General features: G+C 54.9%; 1 protein-coding gene across 1 annotated transcript in view; it reads left to right on the forward strand.

Moving 5' to 3' along the window:
• The window catches only part of RIN3 (Ras and Rab interactor 3), a 123279-nt gene that overhangs the window by 82219 nt on the left and 15556 nt on the right, over window positions 1-25504 (forward strand). Inside the window, exons 5-7 of the mRNA XM_042944134.1 lie at window positions 5559-5650; window positions 12990-14549; window positions 16739-17047. Of these exons, the coding sequence (XP_042800068.1) occupies window positions 5559-5650; window positions 12990-14549; window positions 16739-17047 (1961 nt within the window). The remainder of the gene's footprint in view (window positions 1-5558; window positions 5651-12989; window positions 14550-16738; window positions 17048-25504) is intronic.

A 25504-nucleotide genomic window follows, 5' to 3' on the forward strand; every position in this document is an offset into this window, starting at 1 on the left:
TCTAACCCCTACAGCTGGCTTGTGGGGAGGTGTTCTCATCTACGGACCCACTTCAGAGGCTGATGCCCCCTGCCCCCAAGTTGTGCTAAGAATCAGACAAAGTTCCTTGTAAGGGGCCTGCCAGAGGGCGTGACGTAAACACTCCAGGGGCCATCACGGGTGTTCTTACAGCTGTTACAGACAAGGAAACTGAGGCTGGGGCCGTCGCCCGCTCAGGTCACACAGCTCAGTCCTAAGCCGATTTGAACCCAAGCTTATCTGGACCCCCAAACCCCAGCTGCTTCTTCCCGGCACACGATGCAGGGCCTGGGGCTTAGAGAGTGCATGTGCTGTTCCCCTGCAGCCCTCCCCTTCCACGGGTGGGAGGGTCCAGGCCTTCCTGTGGAACAGGTGACACTGGAGACCAAGCAAGGAAGAGCAGGGAGAGAATTCTAGGTAGAGGACACCGCACGGCGGGGAAGACTGGCGGTGGGAAGCTTGGGAACGGCTGTGTGGGAGAGCTGGACACGGGGGTGGGGATGAGATGGAAGGCCTCGAACGCCAAGCCCGGGAGCTGTGGGGACATCCTTCCTCGGCTGCTGTGAGCCCCACCGCTGCTCCCAGTCGGGCTGCACTCTAGCACACCTGCGTGGCCGCAGCAGACGGCAGAGGGGAGGAGGGGAGAGGGGAGACCAGCCCAGGGCCACCGCAGCCACGCAGTGCCTGCGGGGAGGCCCCTGCCCCAGCGCCGGCTGGAGGAACTGAGAGGGGTGGGGGGGACAGCCACTGCAGAAGGGAGTCAGGGAACAGAGGAGCCAGGGGGGCGCTGGGGCTGCTCTCCTGGGCAACAGGGCCGTGAACACATTGGATCTTTTCTGGAGCACTGACTGTGCTCCAGGCACTCTACCAAGCCCCTTACAAGGACCGCGAGGACAAATCCTTAGCGCACCCAGGGGCCAGGCGTCTAGCCTCGTGGAGTCGGTGCCGTTAGCTGAAATGAGGAAGGAAGGGTGGAGACCCTCGGGCCTGACTACACAATGTTGTGACTAAGCTACCACCCTCCTTTCCCACGGGGGCAGGGTGGTAGGCCGGTCCTCTTTGCCTCTGAAGAAAGCTGTTTCTGGCGTTGCCTTCCCAGCTTCCTCAGGAGCCGTGGTCTTACCTGGGGGTGGTGCCCGTGAGCGGCGGAGAGGGAAGGAGCCCGACCACGCTGGGAAGCACCCATGACCTGTGCTTTTAGGAGGAGGCATGAAACACACAAGCCCCCACTAGGTGCTGGCATGCACTGCCGGCATTTTCTATGCCCCGGCTCATTGAATTCTCAAAACAAGCCCGTGGGAGGGCATCGTGTCCCCTCCGTCAGACCGGGAAGCTGAGAAGGAAATGACACCCAGCCAGGACTGGCAGAGCTAGGGGTTTCGCAGGGTCTGTCGAAGTTCATGCTGGTTTTCACCTTCTCCCTCTCTCTCACTTGGAAAGTTTACCAAAGTAGGGTGCCTGGGTGGCTCAGTCAGTTAAGCGTCTGACTCTTTAATTTCGGCTCAGGTCACGATCTTGTGGCTCGTGAGACCATCGAGCCCCGTGTTGGGCTCTGTGCTGACAGTGCAGAGCCTGCTTAGGATTCTCTCTCTCTCTCTCTCTCTCTCTCTCTCTCAAATAAATAAATAAACAAACAAAAATGTTTTAGGGGTGCCTGGGTGGCTCAGTCGGTGAAGCGTCCAACTTCGGCTTAGGTCATGAATCTCGCGGTTTTTGAGTTCGAGCCCCGCGTCGGGCTCTGTGCTGACAGCTCGGAGCCTGGAGCCTGCTTTGGATTCTGTGTCTCCCTCTCTCTCTGTGCCCCTCTCCCACTCGCGTGTGCTCCCTCTCAAAAATAAATAAAACATTAAAAAAATTAAAACAAAATTTTTTTAATAAAAAATTTACCAAAATAAGATCATGTTTTTCCCTCTACAGTGACGAACTTTCAAAACCACAAAAGTCACCCAAGGGCTCTCAGGGGATGGAGCTGGGGGTGCCATGGGGGCATTGAGGGGACACATATTGTTCCCACAAGCCAGGACATTCCATGGAAATAAGCATTCCCCAGGTCACCCCAAGGCTTTACAGGAACTGGGCAGGGATGCCCAGCCCTCAGGGGAAGAGAAAATGAGCATTAATGAGATAGTATACTCATTATGTGTGTTTTTGGTATGTGGTGTTTTTCCATCCTGTTTATTTTTTATTTTATTTTTTATTTTTTAAAATTTACATCCAAATTAGCATATAGTGAAACAATGATTTCGGGAGTAGACTCCTTAATGCCCCTTACCTGTTTAGCCCATCCCGCCTCCCACAAGCCCTCCAGCCACCCTCAGTTTGTTCTCCATATTTATGAGTCTCTTCTGTTTTGTCTCCCTCCCTGTTTTTATTTCAATCCTGTTTATACTCCCATTATAATGGGAGTATAGTATAACACGAAAATATATTTGGTTTGGTCTTTGTCCCCATTCCCAACACAAAGCTCCTAAAACCCTTGGGATTGCCTGAGTGACAGGGTGTCTTTTGTTAGTCATCATGAGCCCCTTTTAGTGATACCTGAGTTTGTGCCAAGAGCTGACATAGGCAGGACCCCCAGGGAGCCTCAGGATGGGCTGGTCACCAGGAAGACAGAGTGTTCAGAGGGCTGGGACTTGCAGCCCCACCCACCCACCTCCCACTTGCTGAACACACTGAGGTGCCAGGAGGGTGGCGCGCCCAGAGAGGCATCCAAGTTCAGCGCCCCTTCCTCCGTACCTTGCCTATGCACCTCTTTGGGCTGTTCCTGAGTTGTATCCTTTATAATAAACTGGTAAATGTAAGGAAAGCATTTCCCTGAGTTCTGTGCACCATTCTGGCAAATGGTCAAACCTGAGGAGGGGGCTGTGGGAACCTGCAAGTTATAGCCAGTCAGTCGGGAAGTGCAGGTGGTCCGGGACTTGCAACAGGCTTCTGAAGGTGGGGCGGAGTCCCTTACCTGTGGGGGCTACACTACTTCTAAGTAATTAGCACCAGAATGGAATTAACTCGTGGGACACCCTGTTGGTGTGTGGAAAATTGCAAAATTGGTGGTTAGTGTTAGAAAACACCCTGGAGGGGATCATAAAATTGATCTAGTGGATCAGGACTGCTCTCCTTTTAAAGGAAAATTTAGGGGCATCTGGGTGGCTCAGTCAGTTGAGCGACCGACTTCGGCTCAGGTCATGATCTCACAGTTTGTGAGTTCGAGCCCCGCGTCGGACTCTGTGTTGACAGCTCGGAGCCTGGAGCCTGCTTCAGATTCTGTGTCTCCCTCTCTCTCTGCCCCTCCCCTACTCATGCTCTGTCTCTCTCTGTCTCAGAAATAAATAAACATTAAAAAAAAATTAAAGGAAAATTTAAATGAGACTGGGAAATATCAGAATGTGTCTCACATAAGTTGGATAAGTCTTGTTTTGCTAAACTCTTGCTTTAGTTATGTGTGTGTATGAGTGTGTGTGAGGGAGAGAGCGTGTGCGTGGGGATATACACTGCTTCGAGATGCCAAATGTGTTTCTTACTGGCGGTCATGGTCAAAACGTTCAAAAACCACTGAGTAGAATAGAGGCCTTTAGGGAGGGGCATCTCCTATCCTGGGAGGTACACAGGCTGACCCACCCACGTGTGGGGGGACATGTTGGAACATTCATGCTTATTCCATTGGAGCATTATTCCATTTTTCAAATTTCCGTTTTTGTGAATGCTTTTTAAGGGACTTAATGGTCCGTTATATAAGGAATGTATACGTACACACGTACACATACACACAACCGGAGAGGTGCTCGATTTTTATTTGTATGGATAGCTTTTGTTTTGGGGGCTGTGATTCCCATCCCAGGCTGTGTCCATCAGGATCCCCTTGAGAGCTGGTGAAAAATATGGATTCTTGGGGGCCCCGGGTGGCTCAGTTGGTTAAGCATCTGACTCTTGACTTCAGCTCAGGTCATGATCTCAGGGTGACTGGGATGAACCCCACACTGGGCTCTGCACTGACAGCACAGAGCCTGCTTGGGATTCTCTCTGTCCCTCTCTCTCTCTCTCTCTCTCTGCCCCTCCCCTGCTCATGAGCCTGCACACACTCTCTCTCACTCTGTCTCTTGTGTGTGTGTGTGTGTGTGTGTGTGTGTGTGTGTGTGTGTGTGTGTATGGATTCCTAGCCCACCCCCAGACCTGACCCTGGGAGCCCATGCACGTAGATCTGAGGATCTGCATTTTTAGCAGCCCTCCCATGGGATTCTGATCCAGAGTTAAGTAATACAAAGGTATTAATACCTACCCACATGCTGTGATACAGTCATCATCATCATCATCATCATCATCGTCGTCGTCGTCGTAATAGTAATAATATCATGTGACACAAAGCCTGCAAACACCCAGCTCAGTACCTGGCACATAATAGTCACTCAACAAACACTCTATCCTGTGGGTGCTTTGCCTTGGATCAGAAGAGGCAGCCCCTGGGTGAAGTGTTGAATTGGATGAAGTGTCAGGGAGTGGGGACAGATGAAGTCCTTGAACAACACTGGGTCATGGAGAAGGAGGGGGTCCATGGTACAGCCTCAAAGGATGTGTAGAATCTAAGTAGACGTGTTCGGGGGAAGAGGGGGCCTTCCCTCTATGCAAAGCTCAGAGGTGCGGCATAGCAAAGCATGCTCCCTACAGGAAAATGAGCATGCCCTTTTGGGGGGCAGCCAGGAGGCCCCTGAGTGCAAGAGAAGGGTCTGTGGTGCAGAAGCGAGGAGCTGGCGGGAGAGGCAGGGGGCAGAGCCAAGGCCAGGGAAGGCCGTGGACGCAGGGGTCCCAGGCTGGGGGTGGTCTGCAGCCACCACGACGGCATCTTGAGCAGCACACAGAGAAGGGGGGGTGAGGGGGCATAGGAGAGTGTCCTGGTGGCGGGGGGTGGGCACCAAATGAGCTGAGGGACTCTGCAGGCCATTACGACATACACAGTGACCGAGGAGCCGCTGGAAACCCTGCTGGCAGGCCAGAGAGCCAACTGGGTAAACTGAGGCAACACAGGGATGAATTGCGCCATCCTTCAAAGTTAGAGATTGGGATAGTGGTGGCCTGAGTTGGGGATGAGCACTGAGGGTGCAGTCTGGGTCTAGGCCCGGCCTGCCCGGAGGGGCCGACTGGTAACCTTCACAGGGGAAGCCTGACTATGAGCTCACTGCCCATCTCAGCGTGGACCCACAATGGTTAGCAGCAGGCAGGAAGGCGTGGGTCACTACCCAGAATAGCACCAGTAGAGGAAACTTCCTGGGCTTCCCACAGGAAAACCAGGGAGAAGCCGTGACCCACCCCCCTCAACTCCCAAGCACAGTCTCCCATTTCTCCGGGTCCCTCAGTGCTGGCACAGGACTAGAGCCGACTGGTGGCTCCCTCAGCCACAGGGCTCAGCTCCTGGGCCCCCAGGGAAGCTTCCAGTCTGCATGGAGACCCATCAGCCATCAGGGTTGCTTCCTTTATGGGCTGTGGGGCCAGGGAATGGGCACATGGGTCCCTCTCCCCCACATGACCTCCGACCTTTCCTGTCTCCACAGAGATTTGCTGCCCTTCACGCTGAGGCTGCCCCAGGCCATCCTTGAGGCCCACAGCTTCACAGACCTCGAGACCATCTCCAACCTGGGCCTGGGTAAGTCCCCGCCGAGGTTCAGGCCAGGTGGCAGGGCTTTTGGAAATGGGGCCTCAGGACTGCTGCTCACCTGTGCACGGGGGCAGCCCCTTCGGCTGAGGCCAAGCTGGATGCTGAGTCCCACCCAGCTCCCATGGGACCACCCCTCCCCCTCCCCTGGCTGCTGAGCCCCCGTAGCCCGCAGACTCTCCCAGTTTCCAAAGTGGCACCTTTTACAGCTACCCAGAAGGTCTGGGGGAGCCGGGGCCAGTCAGGACCAGCACAGGCTGACCCGCAGTCAGGACGTGGCTCTGGGAAAGGCCGAGCCAAACTCCCAGGCCTTTGTCCGCTGACCAGAGCTGGGCACCAGCCCTGCCGCACCCCCCTGGCCTCCCCCGCTGCGCCAGAAAGAACAGCAGGAACGTGACTGTGAGCTGAATGCGGGATGGGTAACAGGTTTGTAACTCACACAGCCCAAGTGGCATAATGACATCCAAGCACGACCTCTCCACTGCCCCTCACCTGCACCCCATGGCCTTCACAGTAGGTTTGCGGCAAGCAGTCAGGGGCCAGTCCGAGGCCAAGTCAGCAGGGCAAGTGAGCCGCACGGGCTGCATCTGGAGAGGTTTACTCCTGACGGGAGGGGTCTGCCTGCTCCAGCCCTCGGCCCCACAGTGGGGTTCAGGCCGTGCCGTGTGCGGGTCTCAGCCTACATGCGACCAGTGTTGTGGCTGGACCGGCCCTTGTGGTTCTTATTACGTTTGCAAGACACCCTTCAGCAACAACCATCAGGAGACTTTGAAAAAAAATAAAGGTTTATTAAGAGACTCTCTTAAAGATAGAGAACAAATTGAGGGTTGATGAAAGGAGGGGGCGGGGATGGGCTAGATGGGTGATGGGTACTAAGGACAGCCCTTGTTGGGATGAACGCTGGATGTTGTATGGAAGTGATGAAACACTGAATTCTCCTCCTGAAACCAATATTGCTCTGTATGGTAACTAGCTAGACTTTAAATACAAATTTGAAAAGAAGATTGGGGCGCCCGGGTGGCTCAGTCGGTTAAGCGGCCGACTTCGGCTCAGGTCACGATCTCACGGTCCGCGAGTTCGAGCCCCGCGTCGGGCTCTGTGCTGATGGCTCAGAGCCCGGAGCCCGTTTCCGATTCTGTGTCTCCCTCTCTCTCTCTCTGCCCCTCCCCTGTTCATGCTCTGCGTCTCTCTGTCTCAAAAATAAATAAACATTAAAAAAAATTTTTTTTAATTTGAAAAGAAGAAAAAGAAAGGTTTATTGCTTACAAGACCTAGAAACTACATAGCACCCCTGGGGCCCCACAGTGAGGTCATGGGGAGAAAGCACATGTGGGCCAGGGGTTCTGCTTTTTTGGAGGTTGACAGTGGAAACCTAGGGTTTCACAGGCTCACTCTTAATTGGTGAATTTAAAACATGAGGGGGGATGGGGCGCCTGGGTGATTCAGTTGGTTAAGCTTCGGACTCTTGATTTCAGCTCAGGTCATGATCCCAGGGTCACGGGATGGAGCCCCATTCCCACTCTGGGTGTGGAGCCTGCTTGAGATCCTGTCTCTCCCCCTGCCCCTTACCTGCTTATGCATGCATGGGTGTGTGAGCTCTCTCTCTCTCTCTCGCTCTCTCTCTCTCTCTCTCTCTCTCTTTCAAACAAACTATGAGAGGGAAATTTAATATGCACGAAGAGAGAAAATAAAAGTGGCCCAAATGGTCAGCTGTCTAAATCAACCAAGATCTCTAGAACAAAGGAGCCTCAGTGGAGGAGGGCAGCCTGGCTGTTATCTAGTCTTGTGACTGGCGACGTGTTTATTCAAAATACCGTTGAAGGATGCCTCTTTGGAATGGATACCTCAGCAATTAAAGCTTAAGTCAGGCACTTAGATTGTGAAAAGAAAAAAAAAAAACTGGTAGGGATTACACCACAGGCAGGTGTCCAGGGGCTCCCCAAAGGTTTTGCTCACCTGGAGGAACATGGCTGCCCCCGCTAAACCCTAGACACACACTGTGTTTAAGAGAATCTTCTCCCCTGGGTAGAGGCACATTCCTTTCCGGAAGAGACAAGCCCTTCTGTCCTGGGAGTGCTCGACCTCAGGCACCTTAGGGAAGTGGAGAAGAGAGGTTGCCGTCTGGGAGGACAGTGGCATTTCAGATTCGTCTGTCAGCACCTGCTTCCCTGAGAAGCGGATTGAAATGGAACCGGGTGCGCGGCAGCCTGGGAACTGGAGGGTTCTGGTCAGACCTGGCGCCCGCTAGAGGCTGTAATGCAAAGCAAGGCCTCCAGAATCACTTTTCCCTGTGGCCAAGGAAGGGTTAACTTTTCAGGCCGTGCCCAGAATGGACAGAGACCCAGAGCCCAAAGTGCACATGCCTTCATAGGCCAGAGGTGCCTCTGAGATGGGCAGCTGTAGGCCTCCCGACCTTCACCTGTAACGACGATACCAAATATGCAGGGAGCAGCTTTGCCAAGAGCCCGGATGCGCCGGGCATTGTGCCCCCAGCATCTCATTATTCCAGGCAAGACATTCTCATGGCAAAGACCTGAAGGCCCCTCAAACTGGCAGAGATGAAAGGGGACTTCGTGAAGGGACACTGAGGAGTCTCCGAGAAACAGAGCAAAAGGCCAGCCAGGCTTTGCGGGCAGCAGCAGCTGCCTCGCTGGCTTCCTCCCTAACCGCGGGTCCCTGCTCCCCGACAACACCCCCTGCCTCCCCCGGGCCGGGCTCTGGTGCCAGCCTCACGCCACCCGCTGACCTTGCAGTTGGAAGAAGTTGTGAGGCTGTGTGTTTCCTCCTGTCACCGAGTGTCTGCAATGTAATTTTTTTGGCATTCTACTCACTTTTTACACGGTGAGTAGAATGTGATAAAAATCCAATTCCCAGCAAAGCCCTGGTGCTCAGCCAGGGGTGATGTTGCCAAGACAGAGATATTTATGTGCAGGGTCAGCACCACGTGGTGGCCCAGAGCGGGTGCTTGTTGCTCACGAACTGATGTAAGAGAGTCCAGGTTTGGCCTTGGAAAGGCTGGCGTTTAATAGGAAGCCAGGCTGCAGAGGGGTTGTCTTGGGGCCGCAAAGCTGACATGGGGGTGAAACTGCATGCAGTTGATTCTTAGCACAAGGGGAACCTAGAGCAAGTACTTAATGGCAACCAGGGGTCAGATTTGTAGAGGTTCTCAGACACGCTTGCAATCTGTATATGCTTAATATATTTTTTAAAGTGTATTTATTTATTTTGAGAGAGAGAGAGAGAGAGAGCACAAGTTGGGGAGGGGCAGAGAGAGAGAGTGGAGGAGTGAGAGAATCCCAAGCAGGCTCCGAGCTGCCAGTGCAGAGCCCGACACGGGGCTCCAACTCACGAACTGCAAGATCATGACCTGAGCTGAAGTCTGATGCTTAACCGACTGAGCCACCCAGGAACCCGCGATGCTTAATATTTTTGAAATATGTTCAGAGAAAGCACATGTTCTATAGCTCTCCCAAATTTGCATGCAATTTGCTTTTTCCTTTACATTATACAATGTGAAATTTCCTAGTTATTAAAAATTCAGTGAAAAGTCATGTGTGAATGACTGTCCAACAGCCTATCTTGGGGATGCCACAAAAACAGTGATTCGCTAAACTCAGAGCACTTTCAGGCTGTTTCCATGACATCTGGACTGCTTTGCTGCATTTACTCATCCCCTCTCTGCCCTGCCACGAGTCCGCCCCCCCCCCCACCCGCCCAAGGGTGAAACCTTCATCATCTTTGCCCTCAGAGCCTACAGCCCAGGACCCGGCCTGGCCTGGCCCAGCCCCTCTGAGGATCGCAGGAGTGGGCACCTGGTGAGAGGCGTCCCCGGCCGAGCTGTAGGATGCTACAGGGCCGGCAAAGCACCTGCCTCAGTCTGCAGCAGCCCAGAGGCCGTGAAGATACGGGTGCTCAGGGGATCTCCGGCCGCTGAGCCAGGGCTTGGCAGGATGCCAGTGGGCACAAGCGCCCCCAGCTTTGCCAACCACTGGCATTGCACGACAGTGTTCCGGTTCTCCTCTGGCCTTGGCATTCTGCAGGCTACAGAGAAAGTTACCTACTTCCCTTTTTTTTTTCCAGCATAGAGGCCTGTGCTGCTGCTGTGGTTCCCTAACAGGCCCCCAGACCCTAAGATATAGATCCTCAGGTCCCAGCTTCCCCCCACCCCCAGAGTGGCCTTGGCTCTGAGGCCTCTGCTCTGCCAGAGCGTAGCCACCAGGCCTAGCTTAGGGGCAGGGGAGCAGTCCTTAGTCACCCAGGCCCGGGGCCCTTCGTTCTGAACCCCAGTGTCTGTTCCTGACAGAATCTACATCTGAGTGGTGGAAAATGTGTCCTTTTTTTTTTTTTTTCTTCCGTGCATCATGGACCCACCTTGCTATGCGGAGGCAGGCTGTCGACCTGAGTCGTGACAGATAGTATGAGTTTGCCAGGTGGAGAGGGTAGGAAAAGAATTCCAAGCAGAGGGAACAGCATTAGCCAAGACCTTAAGGTGGGGCAGCCCGTGACACATTCAGGAAGAAGCGAGTGGGTGAAGTTGGAAAAGATGCACAGTGCCAGGTCCCATAGGCCTCGAATGCCAGCCTGAAGGGCTGGCAGTGAGTTCTTCAGAGAACTCGGTTAATGTCTGACTCTTGATTTCTGCTCAGGTCATGATCTCCCGGTTAGGGGGATGGAGTCCCACATTGGGCTCCGCACTGACAGCACAGAGCCTGCTTGGGATTCTCTCTCTCCCTCTTTCTCTGCCCCTCCCCTCCCTGCCCATTCACACGCTCTCGCTCTCGCTCTCTCGCTCTCTCTCTCAAAATAAACCAACATTAAAAAAAAAGTAAAGGGTCGGCAGTGATTCTGAACAAAGAGCAACCAAGCCCAGCATGGTGTCCCAAGGAGGAAAATGGATGGGGCTGTGGGCAGGCTATGGCCACGATCTAAGACACCAATGATGAGAACGTCCAGGCATCGGTGACAGTTGTGTTCACCATCTAGCCTATGACTACCGTCTTCACCCAAAGGAAGGTCTTCAGAGAACTTGGTGGTGGGCATCAGGGACCTCAGCTCACGTGTGGGGCGGCTGCCAGTTCACCCTTGAGCCAGACTGGCTTCTCTTTGCTGGGAGTTCTTCCAGAAGAGATGACTCTCTACTGGTCCTGTGTAGTCAGGGCTCAGCGCTTCCGATGCTCGCCTCTCGGGGCCAGAACATCTGTGTGCTTGGTGTGAAGCACCCCGGGGGAGCGGATCAGTCACGGCGAGGTCAGTAGCTGCCCAAGAGAGCCAAGTGCAGGGCCCAGACGGTCGTGAGGAGCATCCCACCCCGGACGTGAGAGAGCCCAGAGGCTCCCGTCCACCCCGGGCACCCCATGCCCTCAGGCAGTGGCTGTGATGTACGCAGGGCTTGGCAAATGGGGAACGGTCACGTGAAAGCCTGTCGCCCTTGTTACCGTGGAGACAGCTGGCCGCGACACTCAGGATGCCCGACACGGGGTCTCTGCCCGGGACGGGGCTGAACCGGGAGCCCCGCTCTCCTTCCTGATGCACACACTCGCTTTCAGTCCGTGTCCCGGCAGCCCCATCGTCCTGCCAGCCATCTTGTGGTGGCCTCTCTCTTTCGCCCTCAAGAGGCTGTTGTGTTCTTACCACATCGCCAGTTCTGGGGTGCACACCACCGTATCACTCTGACCCCGGGAAGTGTCGCAAGTTCCTACGAAGGAAGGCACATACCACGGGGGGTGAGCACGCAGGCTTCAGAACTAGCCTGACCCGGTTCAAATCCCAGTTCCTCCACTCACCAACCTGTGACCTTGGGCAGTTGTTGAATCTCTCTGGGTCTCTCATCTTCGTGTGATATGGGGACAATATTAGGACTCACACCGGAGGCCTGTGGTCAGGCATCAGTGGGATGATCCGTGTAAAGCAAGTGGCCCACACAGCCAGAACCCAAGACATGTTTGCACCTGTTATTGTTCTTGATGTTATTTTTGGTACTTTTCTTACCGATGAATCCCTCCCAGAAGGTAAGAGCTCTAGGACGGGAGGCTGGAGGCCTGGCCCCATCGTTAACAAGGGACGGTGCCCTATCAGTGTCTAACATTAACAGGCTGAAAAAAAATTTTTTTTGAAAAGAGTGGGGGCGCCTGGGTGGCTCAGTCGGTTGAGCATCCGACTTCAGCTCAGGTCAGGATCTCACCGTGTGTGAGTTCGAGCCCCACATCAGGCTCCCTGCTGTCAGCACAGAGGCTGCTTCGGATCCTGTCCCCCTCTCTCTCTCCCCCTCGTCCGCTTTCTCTCTCTCTCAAAAATAAACAGACTAGAGTCCCCGCTGTTATCCAGGAGGAGCAGCTTGAGTGAGTCCAGCGTGGTCTGCAGACCATCTGAAATTGTGCTCAAAACATTGTGCCCCTGTGCCCTTTTTTGAAGGACGCCAAGCTTCTCTCAGATTCTCCACAGGGCTTGGTACCCAAGAACTCCTGAGCTTGCCAACCCCCCGTGCCCTTTCAGCCGGGACGTTCCAAGCCCGTTACCCAGAACAAGCCTGGCGTGGACCAACCACATCTGGATCGGGCCGGGCCTGCGTTGGTGGTCACGGCCGTGGGCTGTCCGTGAGGGGTGGGCCAGGAGAGAGGCATGTGCTGGAAGCCAGCCAGCAGTGGAGGATCCCCTGCTTTCTGACCCACCCCCTTCACCACACACACACACACACACACACACACAGATACACAAATGCAGGGTGTGGGCCATTTTCCTATTTTAACACGGAGATTGACAGAAGCATTCTGCAGTGGGCCGGTGTCCCCCATTTGGATGGTCAGGTCTGAGTTCACAGGCCACGGTGTGTGCTTCGTTCTCCCTGTGCATAACCAACCACGGTGGCCGGGACAGGCCCAAAGCCCCTTCCCTGTGGGGACCTCTGTTCTAAAGATGACCAGGCAGAGGCCTGGTAAGGTCACGTCACCTGCCCCAGGGCACCCAGCTGGTCGGCTGCAGACCTCCTTGCCTTCTGTCCCCCCACCCATGCCTGCACCCTGATCCATCGGTGCCCTCCGTGGGGGGCTGTCTCACTCCAAGGGGCAGAACTGGAGCCCTGCCTGCCACCACCGTGTCCCGGCCCCACCCCAGCAGCGCCTGGGAGGATCAAGCCGGGCTTCCCCTCTCGAGGCAGGAAGTGGTGGGAGAGGTTTAAAACAGCCCAGGAGGGGAAACAGCCATCGGAGCAGTGAAGCAAATGCTGTGACCGGCCCTGCCCCCCCCCCCCCCCCCCCCCGCCCACTGACGCCATCGGGCAGGTAGGGGGCCCGGCCTTGGGACTGACCAGCCTCTCCCTCTCTCGTTTCTGCAGGCTTCTGGGACTCCTCGCTGAACCCCCGGCGAGGAGGTGGGAGCCCAGCGGAGCCCCCGAGAGACCCAGCCCCCGGAGCACCGCCAGCCTCCAGCCTCAAGTCCAGCGCCCATTACGAAAACTGCTCATGTGAAATCGAGCTGTCCGTAGGAAATGACCGCCTGTGGTTTGTGAATCCTATTTTCATCGAGGACTGCGGTGGCGGTGCCCTGCCTGCCGACCAGCCACCCCCTGAGAGCTGTCCCTCACGCCCGTTGCCTCCCACCTCCAAGTGGGCCCCTCGCCGCCCAGCACCCCCTCCCCCGGCACCCCCTCTCCATCCCTCCGGCCCCCTCCGGCCTCCTCCGGCCCCTGCTCCTGCTCCTGCTCTGGCCTGTCCTTTGCCCGCTTCCCCCCCGGTGGCTGCTCCCCCGCCTCCAGAGCCCCTTCCTCCCACACCCCCAGCCTCTGCCCCCCACCCTGCACCCCATGCCCCAGGCCCCCCAGACCCTCCAAGCCAGCCACCCATGGCAGCCTGTGAGAGATCTCCACGCCCTCCCACAGGCCTGGGCCCCCTCAGGGAGGAAGAGGTGAAGCCAGGGCCGCCCCCTAGCCCCTTGCCGCAGACCCCTGCCCCTCCGACACCCGTGAAGAAGAACCTCCCGGCGGCTCCTCCCAGATGCCGCATCTCTGAGAAGGTCTCCCTGGAGGACCAGAGTGCAGGGAAGGCGGACAGGGGGATGGCAGCAGAGGGGGACCAGCTGGGTCTTTGTAGGGCATCCACACTCAGCCTGCCTCCCCGGGGGACTTCAGACAGTCCTGGGGAGCGGCCTCCGAGGACCAAAGAGCAAGGTCAGGAAGCGGTGGCCAAGGCCAGTGATCCGGGCAGCATGCCAGAGCCGCCGAGGAAGATCCGGCAACCCCCAGTCCCACCCCCCAGGAGGAGACGGATCTCCCAGCAGCTGGCCTTGGGCCTCGCGAGCCCCTCGGAGAGCACGGAGCCTCCCACGAAGGAGGAAGCCCCTGAGAAACGCACATCCGGTCCGTCCAGAGGAGGCCAAAGCCCCGACGCCCAGGCCAGGACTCAGAGCCCGCACGCCCAGGCCGGTGCCCGACCCCAGAGCTCTCCAGAGTTCAAGGGCTCCCTGGCCTCGCTCGCGGACAGTTTGGGAGTGCCCGCCTCGGCCACAGACCAGGACTCCTACTCCACCAGCAGCACGGAGGAGGAGCTAGAACACTTCAGCAGCTCCGGCGGGAAGAAGAAGCCCTCGGCCGTCCTGGGCAAGGCACGCCACCGCCTCAGCTTCGCGAGCTTCACCAATGTCTTCCACGCCTTCCTCTCCAACAACCGCAAGCTGTACAAGAAGGTGGTGGAGCTGGCCCAGGACAAGGCCTCGTACTTCGGAAACCTGGTGCAAGACTACAAAGTTTACAGCCTGGAGATGATGGCACGCCAGACCTCCAGCACGGAGATGCTGCAGGAGATCCGCACCATGATGACCCAGCTCAAGAGCTACCTGTTGCAGAGCACCGAGCTCAAGGCCCTGGTGGACCCCACCCTGCACTCCGAGGAGGAGCTAGGTCAGTCCCGGGCAGGGGGGGCCGGGCGCGGGCAGCAGGGAGGGCCGATTCCAAACAATCCACCCTTTCCGTGAACGAACCCCTCTGCCGTTCCAAGTTCTGCCCTTGGGCCAGGTGGACGGTGGGAGAACCCCAGCCGCATACGAGGCCGGCGGGACCTCCCCGCACCCCCTGCCCGCCCAGGTGCTCCTGATTTTCTTAGGGAGACGAGTCACGAGGAGCAGTGGGAGGCAAAAGAGGTACAAACAAACGTGGCTGCGGAGGGCCAGAGCAGTCTCCGCAGGTCTGGTGGCTCTCAGAGATGCCGGCCCGCCAGAGGGCACGGGCCACAGCCCTCTCTCGTTTTGTGGATGTAGATGAAGAAAGGACTCGGCCCAGCTCCCACAAGAGCCAGAGGCTTCGGGGGAAGCTAACCGCCAAGTCCCTGCCTTCGGGTCACCGCTTCTCTACCTGCTCTGCTCTGGGGCAGTGGGGTCGTGATGCGGGCCTGGAAGGACGGGCAGCAGTGGGCTGAAGTGGACCGGGGCGGCCGCGCGTCCTGTCGCACAGGCTGGAGAAGCAAAGGGGAAGAAGGAGGTGTGATGAGGAGGGCAGATAGCTAGGACCAGCACCAAACCCAGACATGGGCCAGGCCCAGGCCTGCATGGAAGGAAGGCATTATCTGGATCTCTCCTGGGACTCAACCACGAGAGCGTGGGTCCCTCCCTTATCCCCCAGGGATAGGGCAGCTCAGGTGTGTTCCTAGATAGACAGGACCTGGGGGCCTCCCCTTACTAGGCAATAGTTGAGACCCTCCCCGCTCCCCGGGGATGGGGTGGAGCTAAAAAGACTTCCCAAGAACGTTTCCCTACTGTCACCCGAAGCAGCCACGGTGGCAAAAGTAGCCATGGGTTCAGATCCCTGCTCAGCCCCACCTGGCTGTGACCCACACCATCAGAGCCCGAGCTGGTCCATCTGCAGAGGCGGGTGGTCATGACCTGTAGGCTGCAGAGTTGCTGTGAGAGCAAAGCTGACTAAATCCCATTCCACTAGCTGATCGGGATGCCTCTTGCATAAGATGACATTTGAACAACGAATAGGTCATGTAGATAGCTGTGGAGTGACTTCTCCAGGCAAAGGAAGTCGCAGGTGCTAAGGCCCTGAGGCAGGAGCAAGCCTGGCAGGTTGGCAGAAAAGCAGGGAGGCCGGGGGGGGCTGGAGCAGCATAAGCACAGGGGACCTAGCAAGGTGATGGGTGAGAACAGATCACGGGGGAGACTTCTAAGCCACGGGGAAGACTTTGGCTTCTACTGTGCATGAGATGGGAGCCATTGGAGAGTTCTGAGCATGGGAATATCATGATCAAACATGCCTTAACAGGATTATGCTGGTTGCTGTGCCGAGAATGGATAAAAAGGGGCCAGGGCAAGAGGCTACTCACATAACTCAAGCAAAAGATAGCCCAGGTTGAGGTGGTAGCCATGGGAGTGGTAAGAAGTTAGATTCTGGGTATACTGTATTCTTGAAACTAGAGTCAAATGGATTTGAGAATTCAAAGAGAGACATCAAAAATAATTCTACCAGGGGCACCTGGGTGACTCAGTCGGTTAAGCATCCAGCTTTGGCTCAGGTCATGATCTCAAGGTTCATGGGTTCAAGCCCTGCTTCAGGCTCTGTGCTGACAGCTTAGAGCCTGGAGCCTGCTTCGGATTCTGTGTCTCCCTCTCTTTCTGCCCCTCTCCCACTGCCATTCTCTCTCTCCCTTCCTCTCTGTCTCTCTCTCTCAAAAATAAACATTTAAAAAAAAAAAAAAAAAAGAAGATTTCTACCAAACGTTTACTGGGCACCCAGGCCCTCCGCGTACAACTGCACAGGTTGTATACTGCACAACTCCCATGTAAACAGTGCCCTTTGAAGTTGTACATTGGTAGGCAACCCTGTGAGAGTTTAATCAGTACCACACCCTATGAAAAGCGTCAGGATATAAGGTTTCAGTCCCAGACACTGCGCCAGTGTCTTGGCAGTGTGGCTTTCTGTTGAAGGTACTACACTGTCCCATGTGTCAGAACTGCAGGGCATAACTGCTGGGGCATCGAGTGTGTCCTTCCAGGGACAAGGAGTTGGGGACACCACACTGTTGAACACTAAAGCCTGGTGGTAGGATCCCGGCCGCTGGGTTCCTCACCGTCCCGCTCTTGCCCCCCTGACAGAAGCGATTGTGGAGTCTGCCTTGTACAAGTGCGTCTTAAAGCCGTTGAAAGAAGCCATCAACTCGTGTCTGCGTGAGATCCACAGCAAGGACGGCTCGCTGCAGCAGCTCAGGGAGAACCAGCTGGTGATCCTGGCCACCACCACCACCGACCTGGGCGTGACCACCAGTGTGCCGGAGGTGCCCATCATGGAGAAGATCCTGCAGAAATTCACCAGCATGTACAAGGCCTACTCGCCGGAGAAGAAGATCTCCATCCTGCTCAAGACCTGTAAGCTCATCTATGACTCCATGGCCCTCGGCAACCCAGGTAGGTGGGCAGGCAGAGGAGCCCGGGCTAGGGGCTCTCTCTAGGAACAGCACTATTGTTCGGTCTCTGACCCCTCCCCGTCAAGGACTCCGGAGCCCTTAGCAGGCGCCGGGGAGGCCTCTCCAGGTTCAGAGCCCTGTTGGGGCAGGACGAGGCAGGGCGGAGTGGAACCCCGGGCACCTCTCCAGCATTACCTGGGGGTCAGGAGGGGGCCAGGATTAGCTGCCACGATAGAGGACGGCACACAGACCATGCTCAGTGTGTGTGTTGATCAGGAGAAGGTGCTATATTCGTGTCCTATGGCTGCCGTCACAAAGGGCCACACACGAGGCGGCTGAAACAGCAGCAATTGATGGTCTCACGGTTCTGGAGGCTGGAAGTTCAAGATCAAGCTGTGGGCAGGGTCATGCTGCCTCTGAAGGCTCTGGAGAAGAGTGTGTTCCAGACCTGTCTTCTGGTAGCTTCTGGTAGTTCTTGGCTTGTGGCAACACGCTCCAGTCTTCACATGACATTCTCCCTGTGTGTGCGTGCGTGTGTGTCCAAACTTCCCCATTTTGCAAGGGCATCAGTCACATTGGATTAGGGGTCCTCCCTACTCTGGTATGACCTCATCTTAACTGATGACATATGCAACGGCCCTATTTCCAAATAAGGTCACACTCCTAGATACTGAGGGTTAGGGCTCCAATGTACAAATTTTGGAGGGACTCAGTTCAACCCACAACAGCCACCTCAAGCAGTTAGCATTTATTTTTTGCTCACGAGGAGGTTTGGCAGTTATGCTGATCTGGTCGGGCGTGCCCGAGCTTGTCTGGACTGGCTCACGGGTCTGTGGTCAGAGGGGTTGTTTGGAGGCTGGCTGGGCTAGGGCGGCCTTGCTCATATGTTGGGGGGCTGAGTGGCTGTTCACTGGTCTGGAATGCAGGTTACTGGGCCATGCTTCTCTTTCTCCAGCAGGTGAATCTGGGCCTGTACCCATCACTGTCACTGGGGTCCAAGAGAGCAATTGAAGCCTGCAGGGCCTCTTAGGACCTGGTTTGGACTGGCACAACACCACTTGACATTTCACTGACCTATTTAGTCACAAGACTGGCTCAGATTCAAGGGGCAAAGGACTAAACTCGCTTGATAGGAAGAGCTGCAAAGTAACATTGCAAGGGGGTACAGATGTAGGGAAGGGAATATTGGGACCATTTACAATCCGTTTACCACAGCACTCCTCTAGCAGACAAGAACAGGCATTATTGCACCATGGTGTATGCCTTGGTGAACAGAATGATGGCTGGATTTTATCCCCTGATCACCTCTTCAGCTGGATGCCCTTGTGCAGTGAGCAACCTGTGTGCCCGTACATGACAGCCGTGGTAATGCAGAGCAAAAGGATTGTACCTTTGTTGTCACACAGACGTGGGTTTAAATTTCTGATCTGTCGCTTACTCTCTTTGTGACCTCGAATAATTAACTTCACCCCTTAAAGCTCAGTTTCTTCACCCAAGGAAGCTGTTTTACAAAGGGGAAACTCAGACCCCTAATGGTTCAAAAGCCATACTCAGTCACTTACGAATATTAGAAGCAACATATAAAATGACATGTAAAATGTCAACCTCAATGCGCAGGACCTAACAGACCCAACAAATGGTGGCTGTTTTAGGGGAGGGATTCTCTCCATCTACCTTGGAGAAGAGCAGGCCCGTTTGGCCATAGGCCAGCAAAAAGCAATTGAGGGATGGTGCAAGGTCCCCTTCCCCTAGGAAAGCTCCCTCATAGGCCTCGTACTGGCCACCATTCCGGGTTGGAGTCACTCTTTGGGGTTAAATTGACTTGCGTCCAATTGCTGTCATTAGAACGAACATCGTTCCCTCTAAGCAGATACCGTGTTCAGTTAGAGTCGTTAGAGCCGCGCCCTCACCATTTAGCATAACGTTGGAAATGTGACTGGAAAAGAGGCCCTGGTAGTGGGGGCGGTATGGCAAAGTGGAAGTTTTCTTATCGCGGGGCGGATGTCAGACTTTGAGACCCAGCGTCCCGTGCAGTCCGGACCCCAGAGAGCAGTCCAGCATGTGAACTCCACAACCAAGTAAACTCCTTAAAAATCCCCAAGGAGATAAGATGAGGGCAGCAAGCAGCCTTCAGAACCCCGAGCTCTCAATCAGAGTTCGACATGCTTGGTCCCGAGGGTGTGGGGCCCTGGGAAAGTATCCGGTGTGGCTCACAGCAGCAATGTGGAACGGAAGGTTAAGACCCTGTTGTCAGGCGGCAAGGGGCCGGCCAGGACCTTCTCAGTCCTTCCCAGAGCAAGGCTACCCCAGGTGTGCAGCAGCTGGGGAGGGGAGCTCGGGGGTGTCCTGCCCAGTGTGGGCAGGGAGCAACCGTACAACCGGATCGAACCAGAGAGGAGCCAGAGCCCCGCAGGACCCTTTGCTGTGAGCAGCCTCAGAGAGAGAACAGAGAGGCTGGCCTGGGACCTCAGAGGCATGTGGTCGGGAAAGATCCAGGTTTCCTTCCCAACTATGTGACTGTATCCTGGCTACATAGGTGCTTGGAGCCTTAGTTCACCCCTGTGTTAGACGGGCACAGCCATACCCACCTTATGGGGCCATCACGAGATGTAATTAAGTCTGTAAAGTTGCATCTAGCCCAGCGGCTGTCACTTAATCAGGGCAATTACCTTCCCTGTCTGAACTCCTCATTTGGGGAATCATTTCTCCCGGGGCCGTGCCGAGGCTCGGGGTAAAATCAGAGCTAAGGACTCTGCAGACCCTGAGACGTTATCAGGGAGACGGTCTGGGGCCTGAAGGGGACAGTTCCATTCCCAGTAAGTCCTGGTTTACTCAGAAGCCTTGGGCTTCCTGCAGTTGTTTTAAACGCCCTATCTCTTGCCAGTGACTTCAAACACCATGATTCTTGCTGATGGTGAATTTACCCACTCAGACCTTACCAGAGACCAGGGAATGGGGGAAGGAATAGCTAATGTCGAGGGAGAAGGAAAGGAAAGAAAGGCAGTCGCTGGAGAGGATGTGCCCAGGCGAGGCACATGAACGAACAGAGAGGAACGAGGGTGCTCAGAGTTTCCCTGTCCTCGCGGGAGGGAGGCTGGACTCTCTCTCTGCTGATTCAGAAGCCAGCCCCAGGCAGGGAAACTCTGAGCCCAGAAATTCAGGCCAGGGCCAGGGCTCCGTGGGAAGATTTCCCCGCTGGGAACAAATGAGTCTCTCGTCAAGGAGCAGTGTGTTCCCCTCCCGCTGCTGGGGGAGCACTGGGCTGTGAGCCCTCGGGCTTCCAATCTCACCTCTGCCATTAGCAGGCTGGGGCTGCCCCGCTCCGAGCCCCGGCTTCTTCACCTGGGAGGAAGCAGCTCCTGCCAAGAAGAGCGGGGGCTTTGGCCTCGTTCATAGACCTGGGTTTGAACTGTAGCTTCAGTGCTGTAGCCTTGGACGTGAATCTCATGGGGCCTCTGCATGCATATGAAACAAGGATGATAAGACCTGCTAATCAGGTTGTCATGCAGGAGCAGGGAGAACACCTAGAAGGCATCTGGATATTTTCTATCCAGGAGGGACTAATCTCCTAGGGACTAATCATCTCCTAGAACCTTGGTTTTCTCACTCATAAAATGGGTCTGGGAATGCCTCTCAGGGCTGTTTCGAGGACCAGATGCAACCAAATACTTGTGTGAGTGTCTGACATGTTAGGATGTGGGAATGGCTGCTGCCTCCCCACCACCCAGTGGTCTCCATGCTGGGTTCCAGGAGGCACCCCAGGGGCCACCAAGGGGACACAACACAAGCTGGGCCATGACCTTGTTTGTCCCTGTTTTACACATGGAGTCCCACATGGGATTTTGTTTGCAATAACCAGTTCTGCTAAATGTTTTAGCTTTTAAAACTTCCATTTGGAAATGGGTTCAGACTTCACAAAGCTTGAGAATAGAAATACTACATTAAAATAAGAACATCCAGGGGTGCCTGGGTGGTTCAGTCAGTTAAGCATCCCAATTTGGCTCAGGCCATGATCTCCCGGTTTGTGGATTCAAGCCCCACGTTGGGCTCTGTGCTGTCAGCTCAGAGCCTGGAGCCTGCTTCCAATTCTATGTCCCCGTCTCTCTCTGCCCCTCCCCTGCTCTCACTCTGGCTCTCTCTCCCTCCCTCTCTCTCTCTCTCTCTCTCTCAAAAATAAACGATTTTTAATAGGAACATCCACATACCCTTTGTGGATTGTTAACATCTTGTTTCATTGGCTTTATCACTTAAACACTCTCTCTGTGCATACATAATGTTCTTCCTGAATCATCTGAGCTGAAGTTACTTACATCTTGGCCCTTTACCCCTAGATACTTTTCTAAGAACAGGGACATTCCCTTGCATAACCACAGTAAAGTTGTCCACTTTGTGAATTCACGCTGATACAATATTTTTACCTCGGCCACCCTCTGTATTCCGGGTTGTCACTGGAGCTAATAAGGTCCTTGCTGGCTTTTCCTCCTCCCGTTCGGGATCCGGTCAGGAGTCAGGTATCACAATTAGCTGTCATGTGTCTCTTACCTCCTTTAACCTGCAACATTTCCACAGCCTTTCTTTCTTTGCTTTTTTATGACATTGATGTTTTGCAGGAATACAGGTTTCCCTCCCACCACCCCACCCCCTCACCGTTGGTTCTTTTTGATGAAAGTTCCTCATTTTGTGTTTGTCAGATGTTTCCTCATGATTAGATTGAGGTTATGCACTTTCAGCCAGATCCCGACTGACTCTTAAATTCTCTTCTGACTTCGACATTCTGCGATCTTAGGACCCGGCCCCCTATCCCCAGACACTCAGCTGACACCTCCCTCCTGCCAGATGCTTCCAGAGGCTTGCTGCTCGAAAGTGTGGTCCACAGACCAGCAGCCCTGCATGGAAGCTCTGGGAGCTATCGGTGACCCTGTGGAAAGGCACACTCCAGCTTGGGTCCCGCCTACCTCTACCACTGACCCACTCAAAGCCGAAAACAGCCCTTCCCTCCCACTCCCACCCCCACACCAGCCCCCTCATCTCCAGGGAAGAAGCCCCACCTGCCTACCTCTGACATGACACTGGCAATAGCCTGTGGTGTCCCTGTGGCCTGGATGCTGGCAAGGCCCACTGGAGCACAAAGAGAAGGACTGAACTTGGAGACGTCTGAGTTAACTGGCCAGGCCGTCTTTCCCAGAAGGGTATTGTTCTTTATGCCCAGGGTACAAAAGGACCAGGATTTGAAGCCAACAGTTCCTCACTCCAAAGCCTGTGCTTTTGTGACTATAGGCAGCAGCCAGCCTAGGGACAGATCCCAATGTTCCTGAATCCCAGTCACGTGCTTCCTCTACGGTAGCAAGTTTAGGGGCCTGAGTCAGGCAGAGCAGGTGTTCGTGGAGACAAATGGCTTTGGGTAAGCTTGGCCATCCATCCTGCAGCAAGGAGCAGACTGGGTTGCTCATGGACTTCATGAGGCTTGGGGAGAGCAGCCAGAACTTCTAGAATCATTTCTCCTGTTGCTTCCACAAACAAGCTCTTCCCACCTTCTCAAAGTCTAAGAACCTTCTCAGTGTCGAAGAACAGGGTTGGCCCCGCCATTGAGGAGAAATAGATTCAAGCCTGAGAGCCCCGCCCCAAAATGCAAGAGGGAGGAAGGAGGGAGGAGTGTGGTGTGTACGTATGCGGGGCGCTTTCTAAAAGAACAGAAAGAACCTTCTTTTGATGGAGAGGAGGCAACAGGAGGGGGGCAATCATGGCCAAGAGGTTGCCTTTTTTCTGTGCCTTCAGTAGTCCGTGTAAACACCCAGATGCCACGCCGCACGAGATGGAACCTGGCCCCTGACCCTGGGGGAGGGGTGTCCAGCAGCCAGGTGTTTGGATGTAAGGGCCAAAGGGATGGTGGTCTGAGGGTCCTGGAGCCCCTCTAGCCCCTCACCATTCACCCCACTCGCAGGCATCGCAGAGCCAGCTGGGAATCTATAGCTGGTTCAGGTGGGGGCAGAGGCTGCGAGGGCAGACCCCGGGGAGCCTGTGCCATTGACCAGGGGTCAGGGGGACACAGAGGGAGGTCAGGCTCTTGGGTTTTTTTTTAAATCTATGTTAAAAAAAAAAAGTCTCCTCTGATTTCTGATACAGAAGTCACTAATAATGTTTGTTGTTGAAAAAAGATGATGAGTATCTTGTTGGATTTCTTTCTGGTCTTCTTGAAAGAGATATAGATAGGTAGATAAATAGGTCATTAGTTAAGGAAAATACTTGCTGCTATATTTGCTAACATATTGCTATATATTATATATATATTGCTATGTATTATAGCTATGTTGCTAATCCCTGCGATCTCTTACCCAATAAAAGTGCATTTCTCACTCATGTAAGTCCAAGCGGATGGAGAAGGGGGTGGGAGGGGGGTGGGGGCGGGGCTCTGCTGCATGGAGTCATTCAGGGATCCAGGCCGAGGGAGACTGTCTGAATCCTCCTGGGCATTGACATCCAGGTGACAGAGAACACAGGGCCAGGCCTGGAAGCAAAGCACAACCTTGCTTTTACGCCCCCCACCGCACAACAGAAATGGCGCCCGGGCCCTCTAAGATGTCGTGCTCTGAGCATTAGAAGACACGTTGCCCTCCTGGCTGGCATTTCTCACATGCTGGTAGCCCCACGGGCACCGTGTTCATCACTGCCCACCTGTCTTGCCACCGAATCCTCAGAACCACTTCTTGAGGTGTAGACACTATTGTTGCCCCCACTTTAGAGCCGAGGAAACTGAGGCTCAGCGAGGCTGGGCAGCACACTCAGCGTCATCCCCGAGCAGGCGAGTGGAGCCAGGTCCCGCGCCCAACCGCGCGCTGTCCTCCCTCTCTGGGGTGTCCTGGGGTCAGCGAGGACCTCAGAGAAGTCAGGCCCGAGTCAGAGGAGGCCTCGCGCCTTTTCCAGCCAGGCTGGGACTTTGGGCTGCAGGGCTCCGAGCCCGTGGCCTGTGTGGCTGGACTGGCTCGCGGGCTGAGCTCTCCGAAGAGGAAGCTGGTGAGCTGGAGTAATTTCCTCGGGGATGCGGTGTGGCTCAAAGCAGAACTGAGGCTTAAGTGGCATTTGCAGAAAGCCCACATGACCCAACGGGGCAGCTTTGGAGGGGGGCTCAGTGGGCGGAGGGCTGGCTTCTCATCCCACGTCAGCCACAGACTGCGGGGAACCCTCCACCCCTCTTCCCTCCTCCCTGGGCTCCCGCTCTTTCAGCTGTGCAGCTGGGAGTAGTTCAGACTAGACCAGTGGTTTTCAAACTGGCAGCCAAGAGCTCCCCAGAGGCCACAGACATAGCTGAGGGCCACTTGCAGGGGACAGTGGAGGGAGAGAAGAGCAGGCCAACCCCCACTGTGAATCAACCAGAGAAGCCAAGTTCTGCCTAAAATACCCCTTAATGAAAGGCTTCCCTGGGCGCCTGGGTGGCTCAGTCAGTTAAGCGTCCGACTTTGGCTCAGGTCATGATCTCGAGGTTCATGGGTTTGAGCCCCGCATCGGGCTCTGTGCTGACAGCTCAGAGCCTGGAACGTGCTTCTGATTCTGTGTCTCCCTCTCTCTCTGCCCCTCCCCCGCTCACACTCTGTCTCTGTCTCTCTCTCTCTCTCTGTCTCTCAAAAGTAAATAAACATTAAAAAAAAAAGAACCTAGTGCAGGTCAGGCACAGTGGAAATACTGGATATGAACAGTGAGCACGATGAAACCCTTGCCTTCACAAAGCTTTCATTCTATGAGGCGAGGCAGGTAATAAATAAGGAACCAGAAGCATAAACTATGTCATTAGATGCTGAAACGTGCCGGCAGGCTGAACCAAACACGGAGAAGGGTCTGGGGAATGTCAGAGGTGTTTGCCGCTCTGCGTTGGGTGGTCAGGGGAGGCCTCTCTGAGTTAATGCACAGTATCCGTTTTCCCATTCTTTAGGGACAGGGCAGGGGAAACCCATCATAAGGGCATTAACCTAGTTTGTGGGAAGTGGGGGTCTTCAGCTAATACTTCCTGGAGGAAGGAAGTGACTTTAAGTGGGAATCATGGCGGAAGGTAAGAGTCAAAGCACATCACAGTCCTGTACCTTGTCTGCCCCAGGACTATTGCATCAGCCACCACTTTCAGTAAGAGCCCGGTCAACAATTTGGAGGGACAGTTATAGTAAGATGATACACCCTTCCTCTATCTAGATCAGGAGTCTGCAAACTATGGCCTGCAGGCCAACTCTGGCCCCCTACTTGATTTTGTAAATAAACTCATAGAAACAGCCACACCCATTCATTTACAGTGTCTATGGCTGCGTTTGTTACAACTGCTGAATCCAGTGGTTGGGATAGAGACCACATAGCCCTCGAAACTAAAAATAACTACTACCTGGCCCTTTACAGAAAGATAGGCCAACTGCTCATTTAGATCACTGACAAATGATCTAAAACCTAATTTTTAACCCAGCCGCTCACTTGAGGTTCA

This window comes from Panthera leo, chromosome B3, assembly GCF_018350215.1.
Source record: "Panthera leo isolate Ple1 chromosome B3, P.leo_Ple1_pat1.1, whole genome shotgun sequence".
NCBI classification, from domain to species: Eukaryota; Metazoa; Chordata; class Mammalia; order Carnivora; family Felidae; genus Panthera; species Panthera leo.